General features: G+C 36.1%; 1 protein-coding gene across 3 annotated transcripts in view; it reads left to right on the top strand.

Annotated features, from left to right (window-relative positions):
* Window positions 1-25,690, top strand: part of MDGA2 (MAM domain containing glycosylphosphatidylinositol anchor 2) — an 846,425-nt gene that overhangs the window by 338,348 nt on the left and 482,387 nt on the right. For all 3 annotated transcript variants that reach the window (XR_003422473.2, XM_053224436.1, XM_027065661.2), the window contains exon 2: window positions 22,623-22,762. Coding sequence is in view for 2 of the 3 variants with exons in the window: in XM_053224436.1 (XP_053080411.1) it covers window positions 22,623-22,762 (140 nt within the window). In the remaining variant the exon portion in view is untranslated. The remainder of the gene's footprint in view (window positions 1-22,622; window positions 22,763-25,690) is intronic.

Raw genomic sequence — 25,690 nt, 5'->3', positions numbered from 1 at the left:
TTGTTTAAAAATTTTTCTGCTGTTTGGTGAATGAACTGTTTATTTTATCACATCCATTAATCAAGTCTGGCCACAAATCATTTCAAGAATAATTGTGGTTGAGCCCTTTATGTTGAATCTTCGCATATAGCCACTCACAGTGTCATTTGGAAGCATACACTGTATACTAAATGCATGACTTAACAAAGTTCATTCCACCGCAGTGGTTGAAGTTAATCTTTAAGTGAAGGGAGGAGGGGCGCCTGGGTGGCTCAGTCGGTTTAGCGTCTGACTTTAGGTCGGGTCATGATCTCGTGGTTCGTAAGTTTGAGACCCGTGTCGGGCTCTGTGCTGATAGCCCAGAGCCTGGAAGTTGCTTCGGATTCTGTGTCTCCTTTTCTCTCTGCCCCTTCCCTGCTCACACTGTGTCTTTCAACAAAAAATAAATGTTAAAAAAATCTTAAATGAAGGGAGGAATTTTCTTCCACCCCAGAATTTGTCCCTCTGCTTCTATGACCCCGCCTTAAGAACTTCTCCCATTTATTATTTGAGGCAACTGCAAGCTTCCTATTAATACTAAGCAGCTTGCAGAGAGAGAGAGAGAGAGGTATATGTTTGTGAGAGCAGGTGGTGGTGGTTCTGGAAATCATGGTGGCAAGGAGGGGAGCAGTTATACATTAGCTGATGTAATCCAGTGCTGGTAAAATATTTTCTGTATTTGCATCATGACTCATGGTGCTGAAAAAAATATTCATTTTTTCAGTAAATAAACAGAATTTAAGAAATAATACTAGTCTACCCTTCACAGGATCTAGAATTACTGCTTTCTCTCGATCCAAATGGAGAATCTGAATACCCACAGATGATAAATACAATCTGAGATGTGGATATGCCGTTGAAATTACTTTTTTTAAATGCAAGTCATGTTTTCTGGGTAGTGTTGCATTAAAAGTCCTGCCTCCTCTATTCCATCCCTGTTCCTAAAGGATAAAGTCAGATTGAATTTGGTTTCTCCAGCATCTGTATCTCCTTTTCAGGTTGCTTGACTTCATTAAATTTTAGCAGTAAGCTTCTTTTTTTTCAGCCTTCAATTTTCCTTCCAGAGATCACCAGTAGTAAAATGATGATGATGATGATGATGATGATGATGATGATAGTAAAGCAACAAACAAATTACATGGCATACCTGTTTCTCAAGACTGCTGCCAGAAGGCACCCTGATTTTGACACTTTAAAACCTGTCAGCAGAATACCTATTAAGGGAGACAAAACATTGTTTTACATGTAGGAACCCTTAACTTCCCCCCTTACAACTGTTTACTCTTCCATTTGTGGCATCCTGCGGTATAAATTTTAAAAACATATGCTCTGTGACATGTGGGCCCCTGTCTGGTCAGTCTGTGTCTCTGATGACAGGGAATCAATCCAAATAGGATGCTGTGAATAGAAATGCTTTTCCTTATTTAGAATATCTTGGAATCTCTCTACCTCTTTCTTAACTTAGTTTACTATTGCATTTGAAGTTCAGTGTTTTAAAAAATGTGAGTTTTTAGCATTTTAACAATAAACAACCTAGCGATTTCTGTCTAAATAGAATGCAGCATGCACTTATAAAATCATATAAAACTGAAAGGCACCTTGTTAAATTATTATAAAACAAATTATTAAATAATTGCTGTTCTCTTTCTGAATATCTGTGATCAATAGTCATTAATGGCAGAGAAGATGAACATAAGGACATATCAATTTTCCAGACAAAAAGATTATGGAAGCTTATTTTGGTAATGCAGTGTGACCACATCCTTATAAAGATCATTGTATCCTATTTTGTAAGCATCGTTAACTTGTATAGCTAAACTGTTACTTATTAGAACAATATTGTAATTTGTCTTTTTTTCTCTGGCTCAGATAAAATTTACTAAGTTGAGTACCACAGGGTACTGGATGACTGTTAATTAGCTTTAATAGTTCTTTTTTTTTTAATTTTTAAAAATATATTTTATTTATTGTTGAGAGAGAGAGAGAGAGAGAGAGAGAGAGAGAGAGAGAGAGAGGCAGAGCATGAGTGAGGGAGGGGCAGAGAAAGAGCGGGACACAGAATCCGAAGCAGGCTCCAGGCTCTGAGCTGTCAGCACAGAGCCCAACACGGGGCTCAAACTTACAAGCAGTAAGATCATGACCTGAGCCGAAGTCGGACGCTTAACCAACTGAGCCACCCAGGCGCCCCAAAGGTTTAATAGTTCTTACAAGACCTATTTGTAGTACAGAAGGAAGCCACAAAAGAGGAAAAGATAACCTCATTCCCAAGTTGAGGACAGCCGACATTGAACACTGGCAAACGTAGTAACTAGATGTTGGCTTTCAATTGACCATCTTTAAGGCAGCCAATGCATATCAACTAGCAATATAATGTATCTTTTGGTCAATACTTTTCATTTGACAAATAAAACTTGCAGTAATTGTTATATGTAATCTTAATAATGCTGTGTTGAATGAGAGCTGTGTCAAAAAGCACTTAATTGAAAGAGAAGTAAAAATACCAACAGACTTATTTCCTTACTGCAGTGACCTTGGTCACACAAGAGGGAACCACAGCAGCTAATGTATAGGATTACCCAGAACTGATTGAAAAGTCACTTTGGGGTGTGTGTGTGTGTGTGTGTGTGTGTGTATGCACGTGTGTGTGTTGCCACTCTCAAGCTAAGAAAGAACAGCCAGTCAATCACTCAGCATGACAATCTACTCTGTCTGCCTTCTTTCACCTGCAGATATATCATTTTCAGGCATGTATATGTTTTATGTTTTTCCTGGAAAAGTGTCATCCTTTCCATAGTTTTCCATAGGGTGTTCTTGGAACTCCTTAGCCATGAAGTTTGTGTTTATGTCCCCTTTGGCCATTAACTCTTAAAAGTTTTGGTTTTGTTTTATACGGTTCACAGTGTTTTATGGGTAAATGGCAGAGATAGATGGCTTTGTCTGAACTTTAGTACACATACAGATACTCAAGATAGTCTTAAATCTCTTAAATCCAAGCTATTCCTTTCTAGGAAAATTAGAGGGGAATTTATGTTTTGAATAAAAATTTTGGATTTTATTACCATTTCTCCTTTTCTCTTGCTGTATTTAAGTACAAAATAGTGGGCTTCTCCACTCAGGAAACTCAAGTTTCTTTTAAATAGTGTTCTTGGAGATTGCGACTGTGACTTATTCATCATGCTATCCAAAGGAAGGAAGTAAAGAAGGGAGAGAGGGCAGAGAGAAAAAAATAATAGTAAAGGAGGGAAGGGAGAGTGGAAGAGAAAGGAAGAAAAAGGGGACAGGAAGGAAGGAAAGATGTGTTGCTATTATCCCTACCCGCCTGTCAGTTTTGGGGGCTGTACATTAAGTCATCAGGGGAAATGCCAAGCTGTGGAACCCTCATCTTTCTCACTAATTGTTCAGTAGTGTATTACTTTCCTAGGGATGTTGTAACAAAGCACTGCAAACGGGTGGCTTAAACAATAAAAAAATTATTGTGTCACAGCTCTGAAGGCTAGAAGTTTGAGGTAAAGTATTGGCAGGATTGGTTCCTTCTGAGGGCTGTGGAAAAGAATCTGTTCCATGCTTCTCCCCCAGCTGCTGGTGGTTTGCTGGTGATCTTTGGTGTTTCCTGGCTTGGCTGGATGCATCATCCCATTCTCTGTCTTCAAATTCACATGGTGTTTTTGTTGTGTACATGCCTATGTCCAAATTTCACCCTTTTTGTAAGGACATCGGTTACATGAGTTAGGGTGCACTCTAATGACTTCATTTCAACTTGATTACCCCTATTAATTTCCTTTCTCTAAATAAGGTCATATTCTGAGGTATTGGGTGTTAAGCATCCAACATTTTGGGGGAGGGTGACACGTTCAGTCTATAGCAAATAGCATATTTTTTGTTACAGTACAAAAACTTTTATTTCAAAAAATTTTTTTTACTGTTTATTTATTTTTGAGACAGAGGGAGACATAATGTGAGTGGGGGAGGGGCAGAGAGAGAGGGAGACACAGAATCTGAAACAGGCTCCAGGCTCTGAGCTGTCAGCACAGAGCCCGATGTGGGGCTTGAGCCCATGAACCGTGAGATCATGACCTGAGCCAAAGTTGGACGCTTAACTGACTGAGCCACCCAGGCGTCCCATACAGCACAAAAACTTTTAAAGCATTTGAAGTATATTTCTCTTGCTTTTGTCATAAACCAAAATAATTTAAAGTAATAGCATTTAATGTTGCTCCCCAATCAGTTAGTATTTAAGACAACTATCAGTGGCTGTTTCTATCATTGAAAATAAACCCCTGTAATTTTTTAGCAGGTCTACAGAAAATAGGAGATGAACGTGAGGGGATGAAATATCCCTGACACCCTCTTTTTGAAGATTGGTGTTCAGTAGCATGCGCTGCTTGGAAATGGAGTGTGCTTTCAGTCTTTTAGTATATAAGGTATTGGTGTACTAGAAGGAGGGACAGGTTTAACAGACCAATAAAGGTCTAACTGTGGGTGGAAACAATTTCATTATTTGAAAAAAAATAGAATTTTACAGATTATAATAGATGTTTTGCAGTTTGTCTGCAAGTCAGAAATGTACAGTGGCAAAAACTGGTTGGGAAAGATGGTTTGTTTGGATATTGTCAAACCCAAGGATATTGTTTGAAAATGTCGGTATCTGTGCTTTGGCTGCATAGAGCAGATAGTCTTTTGTTCCAGTCCAGAATAAGAGATGACTGAAGATCCACCACCCCATTAGAGAGATATTATGACACTTAGTGAAAAATACTGTATTATAAATCACAATATGCATTTTAAGCAGCATGTTCTCAGACATTTTATTTGTAGAAATTGCCACATAATAAACTGACTGTGGGGAGGAGCAAAAGGCTGTGTCCTCAGGCTAGGGAAAATTATGATGTAAATTATTTTACCAGAAGAGATATAGGCCTAGATTAGTCCCATTTGCTGGAGTGACAATCAGTTAGGAAAAGGCAGAACTTTTGAAAATAGACATGTGAGTTATCTGTAAACTTACATTTCTAGTGTATGTGCATAGTCGAGAATTATGTGTAGCTTTTTTTCTAAGGATTTCTTTCCTTCCATCCACCTCTCCCCCTCTTTTGCACTATGGATCTGTATAGGCTATTTCTTTTTTTAACTGCATCCATATATTTATTCTGTAAACATTTAACGAAGTACATTATGTGCTGGATACAGTGCTAGGCACTTGGGATATAATGCTGAATAAAATAGGGCACAGTTTACTTCTAACTGGAGGAGACTGACTTTAATAACCACAGAAGTGTATGTAAAATTGTATTTGTGACAGGTGGTATGAAAAAGAGGCTCATGTTGCTCTGGGTGTCCATAAGTAAGGGATTTGATTTATTCAGAGGAACCAGGGAACGTGTTCCTGTAGTGAGAGCACTGAGTAAGGAATAACTAGGATAAGGTGAGTAAAAAGGACTTTGGTACCAGAGAGAGCAACAGGTGCAAAAGCCTTGAGCCAGGATAAAATCCAGCAAGTTAGAGGGGTTGGAAGAGACAATGAGGACAGTTTGAATGCGATGTGGAATCAGGGGAAGAATGTTCAGGGTTTTCAAAATTCAAATAATAACAATTTGATTTTGAAGCATTAGGGTGACGGTTCTTAAGTAAGGGGTTGATCTGGTTATTTCAAACTACCACTAGGGTGGTGTCTGGAGATTTATTTGGAAAGGGGTCATCGGTTAGAATGATTTTGTAGTAGTCTGACTGAGAGGTGATAGTGGCTTGGGATAGCATACTTGTGCTGAAGATGGAATGAGCCAATTAAGAGGGTAAAGTCAACAGCTCGGTAATGTGTCAAGGATGAGGTCTAGGTATCTGGTAGAGGCAGTTTTTCTGATGGTATTGCCATTCAATGACAGGAAAGGCTGAAAGAAGACATCTTTTTTGACGAGATAAAGGTGTTGTGAGTTCAATTTTGGATATATTAGAATACTTTATGACATTCAAGAGAAACTATCAAGTAGAAAGTAGGATATAGGGGCCAGAAGGCGAGTACTAAGGTCTGTATTGGCAGCTTGAATTTGTGAGCCATCATATAGATGGTAGCTGGGCCATTTTATAGCTTAATGCTTGTGTACTCTAGAATAAGAATGGTGAGAGGAGACTAAAGTAGCGCAGGGAACAGCCTTGCAGTTTTGGACACTTTTTCCTAGGTAACCAAATGGAGATGATCCATAGGCCTCCCTGCCCCCACCATGTAAATGACCTACGGAAAATGAGATCCTTCCAGGGGTAGACTTCTTCAGTGCTGACAAGCACTACAGGAACTTTTCTTGAGAAAATGTAGTTGGAAGCCTTAGGCAAAGTCTTCTAGAAAGTATAAATGCCCTTACCTCCACAGCATGCTATTTAGCAGTGCCCACTTCAAGAATGATACAGGGTCACATATTTTAACCTCTTACCTTATATAAGGGGGAAAAAATAGGGACAAACATCATGTCAGCATGAGTTACATGTTTTTTATTTGAGGTTCTCATGGGCCATATGCATACATGTATTATGTCAAAGACTTTGTACTTAGATTTCTCAAAATTAAGTATGTCTTGTTTTATTTATTTAAAGAGTAAGTTTATTTCCAGAATTAAATTATGTAACCTCTGTACTAAATCCTAAATTAAAAAAAAGGATTTTGAGTACCTATAAAGTTATTTATTGTTATATTCAACTTTTCTTTAGTGTCTACTCAAATAAAGTTGAAACAGAGGTATTCATGTTTCATTGCTATTGAGGTGCTCTTCTAAATGTTTGGCTAGAGACTGTAATATGAATTATTAGTGTGTGAAGCCATTAATTTGCTGTCATATTTGATATACTAATGTAGGTCAGTGACAAAACACCACTTAAAGGTACTAGTAGCTAATAGGAACATATCAACATGAGAACCTGTCAAAAAGGCCTTTAATTGGAAATTAAGGAACATTTGATATATGTCAAAATAGCTCTGGATTTAGACCCTCAGGTCTCTTGTTCTCAGCCCTTAATTAAAATGGAGGCTTCAGCTGCCTGATAACATTTTTGGCTTGTGACATTCCTCCACTATTCATTTTAGTTATTGAAACTTCAGTATTGAAAAGGTCCCTTTATAATTCTTCGGGTATGTCTTTGAAATTTCTACAAATATTTGTATTTTTTGAGATTATAGTAGAGAAGCAAATATATGCTTCGTACTCTGAGTATTAACATGTGTTTCTTTTTTTTTAAGTTTTTATTTTTATTTATTTTGAGAGAGAAAGAGCACTAGCAGGAGCGAGGCAGAGAGAGAGCAGGAGAGAGAATCCCAAGCAGGATATATGCTGCCAGCACAGAGCCCGACACAAGGCTCAGTCCCACAAACTGAGATCATGACCTGAGCTGAAACAAAGAGTCAGACACTTAACCATCTGAGCCACCCAGGTGCCCCTAAAATATATTTACAAGAATGCTGATTCTGTGATTAAGTAGACAAAAGCCTTTCTGAAATACTTCTCTGTAGATACACCCACTTGTTATTCTTTAAGTGTTTTCCTACTTTTATTTATTTAAAATGATTTGTAATGTTAAGTAAATTTATTCTAGAAAAACACCAGCTTCAGTTGACATTTTCAGCAACAATTTTCATTTATTTACTTGATAAACTGGCCTCAAAAAGAGAAGCTTAGCTTTGTTGACAAATTTGATGGTTTCATTATGTGGACAATTTATATTAAGTTGGTGTAATTGTTACAGATATTTTTCATTTTGTTTCATGTAGATTATTGGGAAGATAATATAATGATTTCACTAATCAGTAATAATATTATTCCTCCAATGTTTGCTCCATACATGAGGATTTCAGGCTGCCAACAAAAACTAAAATTTTGAATGCTTACTGCAATGAGCCAGGCACTGATGTAAGCTTCAGATATGCATTATCTAATATGATCACTGCAGCAGTGTGAAGTAAAAAGTTTTATTATCTTCATTTTATACGTGAGGAAGTGAGACTATCCAAGATTATATGCTAGTATTTCCCAACCCAGGAAACCCAACTTCAAACCCAGTACTGTAAATTAGCAACATTAGAAAGATTCAACTTTCATCATTAAAGACTTTCTATCTAGAGGTGTGTATATATACACACACACACACACAAACACGCATATATATATATATATATATATATATATATGTATACACACACACACACATACACACATACGTATGTACATACATACATACATACATACAATTCATTGTTCATTATTTACCAATAACATTAAGCAGGTGTGGGAGAAAATTTCTTGTGAAAAAAAGTTATTATTGAAAGAATAAATTCCATTTTTCTTTTCTTAAAATTTTGACTGTTTTAGGTATTGGCTTACATTATGTTGGTGATGTAAAATTGTAATGTTGGCATTGGTGATATAGATCTCTGGGACACTGGGTCAGTAAAAGTGGGGGTGTAAGATGATACATGAGTGATGGTTCATTGTAGGGGACCTGGAAAGACGGACAGAGCTGGTGACTTGAATCATAATGGGCTTGGTCATTCACTGGATTTTCATATATCAGGCAAACGGCAGTGCAAAGAAGAGGGTAGGATATTCAAAGTCCAGAGACATAGTTTAAGAAATGTCAGAAGACTCTAAATCAATTTTTGAAAATGGACTGAAGTTCATGGGAAAAAACCTGGTGGGTCCAGACAGATAGGCAGGTGTTATCTTTACCATTGAGATTAAGACAAAGAGTGCAAGTGTGATGTGGAAGCAGAGAAAGTATGTGTATGTTTGAAATTGTCAAAGCTTAATATTTAAAATAATTGGATGGTGTATGATAAGACTTACTAATAATTGCTTATGTGTCACATTACATGATTTAGACAGATGTTTTTACTTTGAGACTTATGGCACCAAGTAATGTAATAAAAACACATCTTACCTATCAGTATATAAATGATTGATAATTTTCTTTCTGTGTTTGGTTCTTTACCCCTAAATTCCAAAGATATAAGGGAATGTTTGACCTTTTAAAAAGATGCAGCACCGCAAAATGAAACACAACAAAATTTGTGTTTTTTAAGCTTATTTATTTTTTTTGAGAGAGAGAGAGAGAGAGCGCGCGCAAGCGAGCGAGCAGGGGAGAGGCAGAGAGACAGGAAAAGAGAGAATTCCAAGCAGGCTACCCATCGTCAGCACAGAGCCTGATGCAGGGCTTGAATTCACAAACTGCGAGATCATGACTGCAGCCAAAATCAAGAATTGAACGCTTCACTAACTGAACCACTCAGGCACCCTAACAAAATTTGTTTTTTAGGGTAAGGCAGAATTGTAGTTAAAAGTAAACTCTGACAATTTATTGAATTTCACTGAAGGTGTCTTGTTTTCTTCAATGGAAATTAAAAATAAACATTTCAGGTTTTAGAGAGAACTAGAGATTGTCAGAATCACATTTGTTACACAGGTGCCTGGTGTTTGCTAAATTCTCAGTCCATGGAGTACATTATTGCCCTAGTGGATTCTGACTCATTTTTGCTTAGTGATAATCTCGTTTCTGCTCTTTTCAGTAGGGGACCTTGGGCGTGGCTCACTGCCACACTGATTCCTGCATTCTGGGGTCTAGAAGGCATTTTCCTGACATTTTGAGGAAGTTGTTCTCCTTGGGGTTAGTCACAGGCAGCGGCAGTGATTTCTCAGTGGAGAGAAACAATGGGGAAATTGGCAGGTCAGATCATCAACATTTTCTGCTTGCCATTGCCATTCTTGGAGAAGCAAATTGAAGTTTTCATTTTTGGCATATTCTGTAGTAAATCTCGTTGTTTGTTGTTTTTTGTTTTGTTTTTTTGTTTTGATGAGCTAGACTGGAAGAAATAATGGCTCTCTGTAAATACCCAATTTGTGATTAAGGTTGCAGCACAATGATGAGACTAATTTCATTTTAGTTAGTATTTGCTGTAGCTTAAGTTCCTTCCAGAAGGCTGTAAAGCTCTTAATTTTACTGAAGGGTGAGTGTATTGAGGTATACATTTCAGTCCAGAGGGATAAAAAAAAAATGATGTAATCAGTACCTGTGGCTTCAAGAGTCCTGATCTCATAAGATGTGGTAATAATTCATAAGGGGCAAGGAAGATGTGGTTCAAAGAACCTTGGATGGTTCACTGACCACATGATACATAGCTTCTGACATTATTAGGAGGAAGCCATTTCACAAGTTTGATTTAGAGGGAGAAGACCTAATCAAAGGTTTTAAGGATTAAACGCTGCCTTCTCTTGCAGTGTTATAATAGGGTCTGTGTGTGCATTACCGTGCCCCCACACTGACTCAAAGCCCAAAAAGAACAGTGCCATAAAAGCAAGATAGTGTTTGTCTCAGCTTGTTGTTGAGATTGATAGTCTACGGCCTAGGCTTCAAAGTTTCTGGAGTAGTTATTTTTTATTTTTCTAAAATTTATTAATTAGAGACATGATTCAACTTCTAGTTGCAAACAATTCAGAATGTGCTATAGCATCCAATAGAAAGCCAGGAACTTGTGTATAGGGTATCTCATTCCTACCCAGGAAGAGGAATGTGCAGTTCCCCATAATAATTACCTTCAAGTTGGGGTACCCAGCTTAGTCCACACAAATCCTTTGTGAGCAAAATACAAGATTAACAAAATATTTGATGGGCTTTCAAATATTTGCTAGGTGTAAGTCAGATATTTCCCCTCTAAAATACCAGGAAGAACATAGTCAAGGGTTTGGGCTAGGAATGTCCATGTAGAGACAAGGATGTAGAGAACTGGAGGCCAACTAAGACTTGGAGGTCCACGGTTCCTCTATGGAACACACATAAGAGGTTGTCAAATGCTCTATTTGAAAAAAGGAATGTTAAAAACCTTTGATTCAGTGAAATGTGTTTTTCATCTATAAAACATATAAGAGTCTTTGAAGTTTTAGCTATAGATATTAATAGGTTATGCTTCTAGGTGAAAACAAAGAGATATTTTTGATGAAATCCGAATTTGCAAATATAGAAACCTCCATGTAAGAAAATTTAAAATTTTTATATTGTTTCACTTAAGAAAAATAGGACACAAAATGTTATTTTGTGGAATATAGTTTAGATTATATTTTGCTGTTATGTGTTTAATTTTCTGCAAAGTTAGTACCCTGAATGGATAATATTAGAAAATGACATTACAAGGTAGTTCTTTTATACAAAAACATTATTGGTTTTATTCTTGTTTTAACATTACAACTTAAATTGCATTACTGATTTTTGTGTTTAACTTCAAAATTTCATGCACATAGTTATATTATTATTGAAGGTCATTTTATTTTCTGTTCTTAGTGTTGTTTATGTATTTCACACTTGTCCTACACACCTCCCCTCTGGCACCCACCCACTAGTTTGTTCTCTATTTAAGAGTCTGGTTTTTTTTTTTTTTTTTTTGTCTCTTTTGGTTTGTTTCTTCATTTGTTTTGTTTCTTATATTCCACATATGAGTGAGATCCTGTAGTATTTGTCTCTCTCTGACTGACTTATTTTGCTTAGCATAATATACTCTGGATCATCCATGTTGTTACAAATGGCAAGATCTCCTTTTTATGGCAGAGTAGTATTCCAGCGTGTGTGTGTGTGTGTGTGTGTGTGTGTGTGTGTGTGTGTACCACCTCTTCTTTATCCATTTATCTATAGATGAACACTTGGGCTGCTTCCTATCTTCACTATTGTAATAATTCTGCAATCAACAAAAGGATGCATGTATCTTTTCAGATTAGTGTTTTCATTTTCTTTGGGTTAATACCCAGTAGTCGAGTTAGTGGATCAAATGGTAATTCTAGTTTAAATTTTTGAAGAACCTCCATATTGTCCTCCACAGTGGCTGTACCAGTTTGCATTCCCATCAACAGAGCATGAGGGTTGCTTTTTCTCCAAATCCTCGCCAACACATGGTATTTCTTGAGTTTTTGATTTTAGCCATTCTGACAGGTGTGAGGTGATATCTCATTGTGATTTTGATTTGCATTTCCCTGATGATGAGTGATATTGAACATCTTTTCATATTTCTGTGGGACATCTGTATATCCTTCTTGGAAAATATCTGTTCAGATCCTCTGCTTGTCTTTTAATTTGATTATTTGGGCTTTTCTGGTGTTGAGTTGTGTAATATGCTTTACATATTTTGGATATTAATCCTGTATCAGGTATATCATTTGCAAATATCTTTTTCTTTTTAGTAGGTTATCTTGTTGTTTTGTTGGTTTCCTTTGCTCTACAAAAGCATTTTATTTTGGTGTAGTCCCAATATTTTAATTTTGCTTTTCTTTCTCTTGCCTGAGGAGACATACCTAGAAAAAATGTTTCTATGGCTGATGTTAAAGAAATTATTGCCTAGGGCTTATTCTAGGATTTTTATGGTTTCAGGTGTCACATTTAGGGCTTTAATCCATTTTGGATTTATTTTTGTGTAGAGTGTAGGAAAGTGGTCCAGTTTCATTCTTTTACATGTAGCTGTCAGTTTTCCCAGCACCATTTATTGAAGAGACTGTCATTTTTCCCATTGTATATTCTTGCCTTCCTTGTCATAAGTTGACTGACCATATAGACATGGGTTCATTCCTGTTCTCTTTATCCTGTTCCATTTATCTATGTGATTATTTTTGTGCTAATACTGTACTATTTAGATTAGCTTTGTAGTATATCTTGAAATCTTGGATTGTGATACCTCCAACTTTATTCTTCTTTTATAAGATTACTTTGGCAATTCATAGTCTTGTGGTTCAATACAAATTTTAATAGTATTTTGTTTTAGTTCTGTGAAAAATGTTGGTATTTTGATAGGGATTACATTAAATCTGTGGATTACTTTGGGTAGTATGGACATTTTAGTAATATTGGCTTTTCAATCCATGGACATGGAATATCTTTCCATTTATTTGTGTCATATTCGATTTCTTTCATCAGTGTTTACTTGTACAGAGTACAGGTCTTTCACCTCCTTGGTTAAGTTTATTTCTAGTTATTTTATTAGTTTTGGTGCATTTGTAAATAGGATTGTTTTCTTAATTTCGCTTTCTGCAAATTCATTATTAATATACAGAAATGCAACAGATTTGTGTATTAATTTTGTATTCTGCAACTTCACTGAATTAATTTATCAGTTCTATTAGTTTTTTTGATGGAGTCTTTTGGGTTTTATATAGAGAGTATCATGCCATTTGCAAATAGTCAAAGTTTTACTTCTTCTTTACCACTTTGGATGCCCCCCTCCTTTTTTTTCTTGTCTGATTGCTGTGACTAGGACTTCCAAAACTATGTTGGATAAAAGTGTGAGAGTGAACATCCTTGTCTTGTTGCTCATCTTAGAAGGAAAGCTCTTCAGTTTTTTACCATTGAGTATGATGGTAGCAGTGATTTTTTTTTTTTATTTAAAAAAATTTTTTTTAACGTTTATTTATTTTTGAGACAGAGAGAGACAGAGCATGAACAGGGGAGGGGCAGAGAGAGAGGGAGACACAGAATGTGAAACAGGCTCCAGGCTCTGAGCTGTCAGCACAGAGCCCGACGCCGGGCTCGAACTCACGGACCATGAGATCATGACCTGAGCCGAAGTCGGACGCTTAACCAACCGAGCCACCCAGGCGCCCCAGCAGTGATTTTTAATGTGTGGCCTTTATTATGTTGAGGTATGTTCCTTTAAACCTGGTTTGTTGAGGATTTTTTATCATGAATGGATGTTGCACTTTGTCAAATGTTTTTTATACATGTATTGAGATGATCATATGGTTTTTATCCTTTCTCTTGTTGACATAATATACCACATTGATTGGTTTGTGAGTATTGAACCACCCTTGGATCCCTGGAAAAAATCCTATTTGATCATGGTAAATGATTTTTTAACATATTTTTGGATTTGGTTTGCTTATATTTTGTTGATGAATTTTGTATCTGTATTCATCAGAGATATTTCATGCATATAATTACATTATTATTGTTACTTTATTTTGATGACAGACTTTCTTCCATCTTAAATAGTATCTATTGCATATAAACAGATAACTTGAGTTAAAATTTTTAATTTAAACACTTTTCTTTAAATACTTAGCTGACACTAACCTAAAAAATCATATTAACTTCTGTTATTTAGAAAACATTAATAGCTCCTTTCTAAAAGCAGAGGCTTCAGGGTTTAATTTTCTTACCTTACTTTTGGGCTTTGGAGAGTCTCTCAGGGGAGCTCAATTAACTTATAACAATGCTGCTCAACATGTACTGAAGAAATAATGCAAAATATTTAAAACTTTTCATATTAAGAGCCTTTTCTCAAAGTCATATGAGGTAGATACGGCCTTCTTTTGGTTAAATCCAGAATAATCAATAGGATCTTAGTACTTTTATTTTATTATATATAAAATATATTTTTATATTTTGTAAATATAAAAAAGGTATTTCTCTGATGTGAATAGGAATATTGTGTCAATCAAATATATAGGTTCAGGGGAAAGGGAGAGGGAAATGAGTTCACACTGATGCGGAAATAGTAGTTAATTAAAAGAAATCAATGAATCAAAAAAATCAAATGTCAGTTTCTAACTGATTTTTTTTTGGAACTAAAAAATTGACTAAAATAATCTGTATGTTGTTTGTGTATCAGACTATTGCCCTATTTGGGATTACTTAGGGCAATGACAGAGGGATTTTAACTACATTTTAAGGAAATTATTAGAATAGACATACAAATTGAACATTTTGTTTATGGGCATGTTTCCATATGTGTTTATATTCATGAGTGTAGTGAGTATATTAGTGGGATTTAATAAGTCTATGTAGTTTTAAAATGTAGAGTAAGGGTATAATTTCATAAGATCCTTATAGTCTCATGGAGGCAAAGGCAGATAAACTAAGACTGAAGGAGAGGTAGAAGACCAAAATAATGCCAAATCTAGCAGCTTACCATCTTCTATTTTCCTTTTATAAATACAAGCAACAGGCAGAAGCCAGGCTGCTGTGGTCTGAGGATAGCAAAGCAGACGCAGAAAGATGGCTTAGAGTGTGTACTGTTATTTCTAGGCACTAAACTGTAAAGGAAGGACAAGAAGAGGCCTTGATGGGAAGATAAATGCTCTTGTTTTGTCTCTGTTTTTCTTTTCTTTTTAAAATATGGGTTCATTTAAGTATATTTATGTGCTGTAGGGATTAACCTTGATAGTATTTTTTATAGAAGAAATTAGATAGTTTTGAGAGATTTCTGCATATGTGGTGCAGAAATTGACAAAGTTAAACTTGTAAAAGAGTAAACAGAGGAAAAAAAGAAGGAAAAGAAGAACAGGTAGGATTTTAGGAAAGTCAATTAAAAATTTTTTTTAACGTTTATTTATTTTTGAGACACTGAGAGAGACAGAGCACAAGCAGGGGAGGGGCAGAGAGAGAGGGAGACAATGAATCTGAAGCAGGCTCCAGGCTCTGAGCTGTCAGCACAGAGCCCGACGCAGGGCTGAACCCACAAACTATGAGATCATGACCTGAGCCGAAGTCAGACGCTCAACCCACTGAGCCACCCAGACACCCCAGGGAAGTCAATTTTAAAAGAATGATGAAGAATTGTAGAAAATAGTATAGTATTGCATAAAGTTGTTTATGTTTGTTGGAACACAAACATTATGGTTTGTTTACTATATAATGTAAATAATCAGTCTTTGCAGGGCGCCTGGGTGGCTCAGTCAGTTAAGCATCCAACTTTGGCTCAGGTCATGATCTCCCGGTTTGTGAGTTTGAGTCCTGCGTCTGGCTCTGTGCTGACAGCTCAGAGCCTGGAGCCTGCTTTGGAGTCTGTGTATCCCTCCCTCTCTGCCCCTCCCTGACTTGCACTTTGTCCTCTCCCTCTCTCAAAATAAACATTAAAAAAATTAAATAATTAGTCTTTGCAGTTCTGAGATGATGGTATGATATTGTTAAAGGATTCCATTTTATACTTACGTTCCTTTTCACTTATGGGCGAACCTGAATAGAAGTTTTACTTTTTGCCCTAAGTTGGTTTGACCTACTAAGACGTTTCTCTCTCCATTGAGTCTTACCTCATTCATCTTTTGACCCCATTACTCTAATACCATATCTCACTCAAAATTCACCAAATGCCATCCTAGCTCTCATAGGCAATGACCTTTTGTTTGTGATCCTCCTGACAACCCTGTTGTAAGTAACATTTTGGACAGTTCCCCATGCTTGAGCATCTCTTTATGTAACTTAAAAAAATTTTTTTTAATGTTTATTTATTTTTGAGACAGAGAGAGACAGAGCACGAATGGGGGAGGGTCAGAGAAAGAAGGAGACACAGAATCTGAAGCAGGCTCCAGGCTCTGAGCTGTCAGCCCAGAACCCGACGTGGGGCTCGAACTCACAGACCACGAGATCATGACCTTGAGCCCAAGTCGGACGCTTAACCAACTGAGCCACCCAGGCACTCCTCTTAATGTAACTTTTAAAGAACTACATTTTCTTTGTTTTCCTTCTAGTTCTCTGACTTTAGAAACGTATTCTTTTCTTGGCATCTCTGTATTAAGAATTCATACTCCTCTGTTTCTATCATTATCCTCTTCATTTCTCACTTTGCATTCTCTGTTTTCAAGGTTTCGCCTATTCTCTTGTTGTCAACCACCCACTACTCTGGAAGTTCTAAATCTTTATGTACAGCAGTGGCTTTTCAGTTGTTGGTCAGCTCACCATTAGCATCTAAAACTGAGTTCTTCACCTCATCGATGAAATCTTATTCTCTTCTTCCCTGTGTTTGTTATATTGGAATATGTAGTATAATGCGCCTAAGAAAAAAGATACTAAGCAAATTGTTGTAAACAACAAGAAGGATAAATATGGACTCGGCCTCTAAAGACACAATACTTAATTTAAGTATTGAATTGGAAGATCATACTGAAAAAAGGAGGGAGGAGAAGACTCATCTTCTATCTTAAACCAGTCACTTGGGTGGGAGAGAGAAATTAAGAAAGGAAGACACCATTTTTAGAATTACTATTTAAATGTGCTGTATTGGAGATTGTGTGAAATAAGCAGAAGAGGCCAATTATTGACAGTGTCAATTAGCTAAATGTAAGATGTTAAGCAAAACTGAGAAGCGTTTTATGGAAGCATGTGATCACTTAAATCAAAAATGGAGAATAGGAAGAAATTTGATTATTGTTGTGTTTGCTTGAAAAGCGCAACTGAATGCTTGCTAAGAGAATGCTGTTAACTAACAGTGTCAACTGTATTATCTCTAGCCATGTGAGAACAGTGAGGTGTGAGATGTTCTATCTCTCTGTCTCTGTCTCTTGACAGAATGTGTGAGAGATGCTGGTGCTGGGTGGTTCCCTGATGTCTTTACCAGGGCTTCTGAGAGGGGGCCAATGAGCATCCCTCTCCACATTGCGTGTCCCAGGAGATCTGGGACCTGCATCAAGAACATAAGCTGTCTTGACCTGGTGTTGAAGAGTGTCAAGATTATATTGGCAACTGGATTTCCAAAGAGAGTAGTTGGATCAGGGATTTGAGGGACTTACCAAAGTACAAAGCTCTTATCTGGAGTTCTTAGACAAGAGAAAACTCCTAATAACAAACCTGTTTACTGGCTAATAGCTTGCCTGCTATTGGAAAATGACTTTTTTGAAAATGCTTTCAGCTAAGTTTTTTCTCCAACAAAGTCCTCCCCTCCATGATTTGGGCTCAGAACGCCTGATCTCAAATCTTTTCCACCTCTGAATAATGTGGAGTATGTAGTGATCAAGAGAGCATTTTATTTCTATTCTTTTTTTTTTTTTTTTTTTTTTTTTGTAAAATAAGGTCTAGGCCCAACATGGGGATCAAACTCAGGACCGTGAGGTGAAGAGTTGTATTCTCTACTGACTGAGCTAGCCTGGTGCTCAACAGGCATTTTCTATTTAAACAGTCATCTCTCACCTAGTTAACTGAAGTGTAAACTTCTGTGTCATCTTAACTCCTCCTTCACCCCATCTGGAGTTAATCTTCAACTCCTGTTTAACAAAACCCGCTGAAGTAGGTCTCTGCCCTCATTTCCATTCCTAGGACTATACGGCGTCTCTGTTGTGTCTCGAGACATAATGGCAAGTTGAGAGAGTGGCGCCAGTGTCAACATTTAGAGTAAGTTATAAACTACGTGGGCCACATTTTAATGTAGTTATGTCCTAAACACTGCAGGCAGTCTCTTGCAGACGTGCCTTTGAATGCACTGCTTCCTCTTTCTGGAGTGTCCTCCTTTGTTCCCACCACATGGTTTCAGACCTAGGTTACATGTCACTGACTCATGTTAGAAACCTCCAGGCAGATTTAGGCATCTTCTGGGTTGTCCTCTTATAGTACTTTTCACTTTCTTCTGTTAGAGTACCACCCTTCCTTCCTTCCTTCCTCCCTTCCCTCCTTCCCTCCTTCCTAATTGGACAGACCCTATGGGCTGTAAGCCGCTAAAAGGTACAGCTCACAACATTAATTTTTATATCCCCAGGACATAGCCTTCTGCCTGATCTACAGCAGTTGTTCAGTAAATATATGCTTGAAAGTCTGTATATGAGAATAAAAGCCTAGAAATGCTCCTGATTGTTGCCATTGGAGCATAATCTCTTTGTGTCCTTTCTCCAACAGCATACAGAGAGAATTTGGTTTAACTTTCAAAAGTATACTCTAACAAGATAAAAGAATATCTCTCTTTTGCCCTTTCAGGCTGACCTTTTGAACCCAAAGCCAATTTACTCGAATTAAGGGAGTTGATATGATTAGTGTTAGGAAAGATTTTACGTAATGGGATTTGGTTTACTTCAAACAAATTTGGATGAATATGAGTCTCATGCAATATTTTAACATTTTAATTTATTGCTGACTCTACAGGGCAAAGGGGATCATAACCCTTAGTCCAATTTCAGGATGATGAATTGAGGCTTTTTTCAACAGCAGAGGATAAAAGATGACGTGCTTCAATTAGAGTACTGCAAATTGCATTTATATTTAGAGTTAAGTAAATTCAATGCCATAATAGTTGATATTTTGCTAAAATAGGATGTTGGTGTCATTATAGTGATATTTGCTAAAACATAAATTAGGAATTAATTATTAAATTAAAATAAATTATTAAATGTAAATCTACTCTGCATTCTGAATCATGTGATATGGAGCAGATGCCAAAAATGGTGCTCATCCTGGCAATGATATGCTTAATGTAAAATTAGAGTGTTAAGGAAAAGGAAAATCACTGGGCAGTACATATCTCCTGAAGAAAAGAAAAGAGAATCATTGCTAAATAATCCAAGAAGGTGTCAGGAACATTGGTCTAAATATCTGTCTGGGAATTCTAGATGGGAGGATATGTGAGCAAAGCCTCTCGTATCTGATGGATAGCAGTTGCTCAGTAAATACATGCTTGAAGATCTGTATATGAGATCAAAGGCTTAAAATCTTAGTGCTCTTTACCTTACCCCTGGTGGACTGATGTACAGACAAGTATGGTTTCAGATTGGATAGTCAGTATGAGGACCTTTACAGAACTCTTCGAGGCATTCCTCTGTGAAACGTCATGCAGAGACATCATGGATCCTTAGGCAGGAAGAGGACATGTTGAAAATAGAAATTTTCAACATATTATTTTGGCAGTTGTGAGATTTCTTGGGTTGGGCACGTACTAGAGGCAGGATGATGAATTGGGACAATATTACTTTGGTTGTTTGTAGCAATTATCGTGTTTATGTTGTTGGTCTACTTGCAGTGCTCTACTTTGTGAACACTTAATCTTTTTCTTCCCTCTAGTGTAGTGTAAGTCTAGTTTAGGAGTTATTTAGAGCCCTTATTTAACTATGTCAGACATAGTTTTAATAGCATGAAGTAGTGAAAAGAACAAAGGACCAGTGGTTCTGGTCTCATTTAGGCCACAACTAGCTACAGGCCTATGAGCAGGTCACTTGATGTCCCCAATTTGGAAATAAGAGTGTTGACCTGGATGAACTAAGACCTTTTCAGTTGAGCTTTCTGCAGACCAAAGAGTTAGTGAAAGCTTCCAAAATACTCCTCTTAGCACTGAGCAATGAAAGTACTAAGCACATATTTTAATGCATACTAGGAAAAATACATCTTCCACTCCTAAACTTTGGTAGAATATTCTACCTTACCATAAGATAAACAGTAGGTTCATAATGATTACAATATATAGGCATTACCTTTTCTAAGAACGTGTTAAAATATAGAAGAAAGTAGAAAATTAACCTTGTACATGAACACAGTGTGCTTATTGTATAATTTTCATGTTTTAAATAAAGCTACTTATTTGCATAATGATGCTTTGGAAAGATATATCTTAAAATAACAATGCTATTCATTGATTTGAAATTAAAACAAAAATAATGTGTAAATTAATCTGGAAAAATTGTCATGTTACTCTATAATTAGATGTATTAGTAAATGAGTGCTATCACTTACTAAGATACATTTGGCATAGAATAATATTTCAAAGTAGTGAATCTGTATTTTCTATTTCTGTTTTGAAAATGTTTATTGTCATCAGTTTGTTAACCTCTATAATACGTATACAGTTTGTATTATGGATGCTTAAAAATAAGTAGCTCTCTGATTTTGCTTCTTTGAATTGAAGTTTAAGTTTGATCCTTATAGGAAATGATATGTCAGAAACATTGTGTACAGTGTATCAGAACACCCAGAAAAACGCTGCAGATAAGGATTTCTAATGTCATAAAACTAAACAAATTATTACAGTGTCTAGACAGAGTCCAAAGACATGGTGAATTTTTTTTTTTGATAAATTGATTTTATAGATCAAACAAAACATTTGACTTTTTTTAACATAATTTAATGTTCAAACCAATGGAATGATGCATGCGTGAAATTTAGTTACTTGACAATATTAAAGGGAAAATGATATTTTATTCCTTGGAGTACTTTCCTTGAGTCAAGAAATACTTATAAGACTTAGAAAATTATTTTTGGTCATCTGGCCTAAGTAGCACTGGCATCGTTATCATCTGGGTGCTCGGCAGAAATGCAGATTCTTGAGTTTTCTGCATCCATAACAGATCTCTGGCCGTACCTCTGAAATCTGGATTTTAAACATGTTTCTGGGGAATTGTTTTTGTGCATAGTGAATGTAAGAATTACTTTTCTAAATCTTCTTATCTTCCTGCTGGAAATCTTTACATGTCATTTGATGCTGGGTATTGGATCCTGAATTTGAAAGTTGAAGAACAGGACTCTGCTTGGGAATCCAGAAAGAACTTGAAATACCCAATGATTTTATTATCTATAAATAGACTTTTCTATCAGTTTCTGTTTGAAATTGAGAATGATAATAAAATATGTTTTTTGATTGTTAATGCTATATACATTAGTTTATATAAAACAAAGTATTAGATATTAGAAACTTTTTCTTTTGTATTACTTTCAGAACACAGATTTTCCCACAAGAAATTTTCCCATAAGTTGGACTTATATTCATTTTATTTCCTCCATAGAATCACCAAGTTCAACCAAATTCTACGATATTCATGATCTTTTTAATGTTACATAAAGAATTCCAAGTATGCTTTCATTAATTTTTAAGCAACCATAGCATCTACTGACAATACTGATGTTTAGGTTAAGATTGCTACAGGAAATTCTTGAGATTACTATCCTTTACCTGTAGATGTAGCCTTTCCACTTGCCTTTAATTAAAATAACACTTTCTCCTCCATTCCCAAATGTGTTTATTACAAATAAAAATCCTGAATTCACAAATGAGAATGATCTCCAATTTGAAGCTAGTAACTGACATTTATCTCTTTGGTGAGAGGAAACATATTTTATTATCTAAGTGTTTCTTATGACTGGAAGAGTTTTTGCATATAGTGGATTTCCAGTGATAAGTAAGTCAATTAATGGTAGTCAAGTTTTATTGGCCTGTGTGGTATTGAAAGAGGAGAAAATTATACTTAGGAATTTGGATAGCTTCATGAGAACTACGTCTCTCTTGAATCAGAATTTTATACTTGGACATCAATGATTTATTGCCTTCTTCAGTGGCTTAATTTAACGATCAACTTTTGCTCATGTCAACACAAGAGTCTATAAATATTGAAAGCTAAGTTGATGTTCAATTCCTGACAACAAAATCTTCTCATTCATTAGCACTCTATTTGCACCAGAAGGCTTATAAAATTAGTAGAAAAATGCCAGTGTTTTTCATTTAAATTTCCTTTCTTCTTTCTATTGGTCTCTGGAGGTTGCACTACTTAGATTTTGGGCGGCATCCTTTACTATATTAAATTTGGGGTTTCAGAAAAGGAAGGACCTCTCCCATTTTAGCAGTCAGATCTCATCATGCAGTCTTGTAATGATGATGAGTTCCTAAGTCATGAGTTTTCTCCCACCATCATGTTCCCCTTTGCCATTTTCAGAATGTATTGGTGACTGTTAGAAAAGTTTAAAGCTTCCTGTCCAGCAATATCTTTAATCCCTTGGGGTTGCTCAGAGTGTTAAGACTGATGGATCTGACTGTGGTAAAGTCTAATAAGAATTGCGCTGACAACCAAGATGATTCATGGGAGGACAGTTTACTTACTTTTTTTTAATATGTCTTTTCTCTCTTCTTCTTGACTTGACAGCTCCCCCAACGGTTCGTATTGTGCATTCAGGCTTGGCCTGTAACATTGAGGAGGAGCGCTACTCCGAAAGGGTCTATACTATACGGGAAGGAGAAACCCTAGAACTGACCTGTCTGGTCACAGGACATCCACGTCCACAGGTGAGTCCCGAACCGTGACAGTGAGGGAAACTCTCATTGACCTTTCTTGCAAGTCAAAAATGTACATATTTCAGGAGATCTAGCTAAAAAAATTGTGTGTGTGTGTGTATGAGAGAGAGACATTGAAGTCACTGTGTGTCTGCAGTGCAGGACAAGGGTGGTGATTGCTGAACATTCACGCTTGAAGTACTCACTTGGATAAGATGAAGAAAGAATTTTTTTGTTTTGGTATTGTGAGAAATTTGGAAGACACTTCTAAGGAAGCTGTTAAAAAGACAACTACAAAAATATCTCCGTAAGATAACAATTCATATGGCAATGAGTTTATTTTAGAATGTGGAGCATGATTTCATGATGACATAATTGCAGCTGAGGAAGCATTTGTTCTGAAGAATGTGGTGCCCGAGGTCACATGCACTTTCCTTACTCCTCATCATTATATTCATAGAAAACTTTGAAAAACAAATGTTTGCAGGTGTATGCATTCAGGCTTTCAGAGTCATCTGCTACAGCTTTCATAAGCTACTTTAATAGCAGGAACAGAAATTGAGACTTTCAAAGGGCACTAAAATTATAAATAATGAGCAAAGCAAAAGTTTGTAGGTGTGAAAGAAAAGGTTAGGCAGAAGGTAATATAGTTAGGCTGTGTATTCATGATGTAAAAGTTTAATTCAGATTCAATACAGAATATTCAGGATGTTTTAGTCAGAATTTGCCGATTCTTATTGTCATATATTTAACCTGCCTGGTTCAAAATCTTCACTGGCAATCAATACGGACACTATGGTGGAAGAGAGATCTCATGGTGGAAGAGGAGAAAGTAAGGGGCAGTGTAGAGATTTTATGAACTCATCATTTTAACCTTCTCTTTTGCTCCTGCCAACCATAACTCTTAATACGCAAAGATGTTTGACCTTACCATTGTGACCTGAAGAACAAATAAAAATAAGCAAATGAACTTCATAGGATGAAGTAATAGATGGATAAATAAGACCATGACTAAAACTAAAATGGTAAAATAGAAAACTTAATGCTACTCTGTTGGTAAAATGAAAGACGGTAAAAAGTAACCTAGAAAATATGATTATTAAACCTAATTGTTATTAAATTTTAAAAATAATATTAGAATTAAAATTCACGATGGCTAAAATGATAAATTATAATACTTGCTTTTATCTGAAAATTGATTAAAGAATGAAATTATATTAATAAATTTGAGTTCTATACAGTGGGACCTATTACGATTAGACTTCATGGAAAACAATGATTGCAAAACTATACATACAAGGACAAAAATGATAGTTATTATAATTGGATATAGAAAAACTTATATGTCAGACCTTTCTATTTTAAAATTCATATAGAAACAACGGACTTCAATAAAATAGTTTTGCTAAAATTTAAAAAATGATGACATTAACTCAAGAATATTATCTCACAGAAAATTTAGTGCTGTTATAATTTGATTATAGTTTTTGTATTAGTATACATAGAATAACAATTCCAAAATCAAAAAGTTGGGATCAAAATATGAATGTCCAAATCTAAAAGAAGCCACAAATTGCCAAATGAGAGGCAGTTTGTGGCAAGAGAAGACTCTTTAATTCTTCCATCATTCCCACACTGAACCCACCAAATTCAGCACCTTCTAAACTACAAATTACACTTAAAAATGCAACTTTCTATCTTTTTAAAAAGTCATCCCTGCTGTCTGCTCCCTCATCTCCATCCTTAGGTTCCCTTAGTATTAGGAATTTCTTATTTTCTTCATACATTTTGTCTGCAATGATTCACAATCTGGAGTATAATCCCTGATGTCTGGCCCATCCAAAATAATTCTGTAACAAAGAAGTAGATTATTGCCTTATGTGTTTTTTTTTTTTTTTTTTTTCTAAGCAGTTCCATTGCTGGAACCATTTCAGTGTTTGCTGACCCTAGGAAAAAGTTGTCTCAGTATTGTTATTTCTTCATTCCTAGAAGTAATTTAGGCATTCACAGGTGACACAGTTTCAGTTTATGTCACCCGCTTGAAAAATTAACCAGGCCTCTTTTTTGTCAACAAACTGTATAAGGAAAGCTGACAGAACAGCTGGGCATCGACATCCTGGCCAAACGCTAAAGGGCATGCTGATAGCAGCTGGTCCTGAGGATGGTTTTTCTTGGCGGAGGCCATGAAGCTGGAACGACCTCCTGGCTGTCTTGGCTCATCTGAATGTGATAGGTTGGGAATGCACTGGAAGAGTGAGGTACTCCACTCTTCAGGAGATTCCTTAATCTGTTGTCTATTCCTGTTGGCAGTGAGAGTTATAAAAGTCCCCATTTCCAGAAGTGTTCAAAGGCAGCATTTTTTTTCTAGATTAAAAAAAAATTCTCTTCAAAAATATATCATCTGGCAATATGTAATGGCCTGAAGATATTATTGTATGCAAGGGAAATAAACGAAGGAGAGGGAGGTACAGTGCTAGGTACAGAGGAAGGTACTAGTAGTTAATAGTATGGCACTGGGACCAGACTACCTGGGTATGACCCTGGATCCACTGTGACTGCCCGCGTGAGTGTGGGAAAGTTCCTTGACCTCTCTTTTCTCTATGCCTCAGGTGTCTTATCTGTATACAAAGATTGATGGCAAACATCATACCTATATCATAGAATCCTTTTGAGAGTTAAATGGGTATTGTAAATATATATACACATACACATATATATGTAGTTGGCATGTAAATAAGCATTATATTGATATGTAATAAAATATATGCTGGGTTTTTATTCATTGTTTTAAAGCAATTTATGATTAGACTTTAAAGTCTAGAGTTGAATATGTAAGTATGAAAATAAGTAGATTTATAAAGTGGTTCTTAGCATTCCTGTGGCCTACTTTAAATTAGACCCATTTAAATAAATTTCAATGTTTTTTGTGTTTTAATACTC

Source organism: Acinonyx jubatus, chromosome B3 (assembly GCF_027475565.1).
Source record: "Acinonyx jubatus isolate Ajub_Pintada_27869175 chromosome B3, VMU_Ajub_asm_v1.0, whole genome shotgun sequence".
Lineage (NCBI taxonomy): Eukaryota > Metazoa > Chordata > Mammalia > Carnivora > Felidae > Acinonyx > Acinonyx jubatus.
The sequence above is the reverse complement of the archived record's forward strand: the minus strand, read 5'-3'. Positions and strand labels throughout refer to the sequence as shown.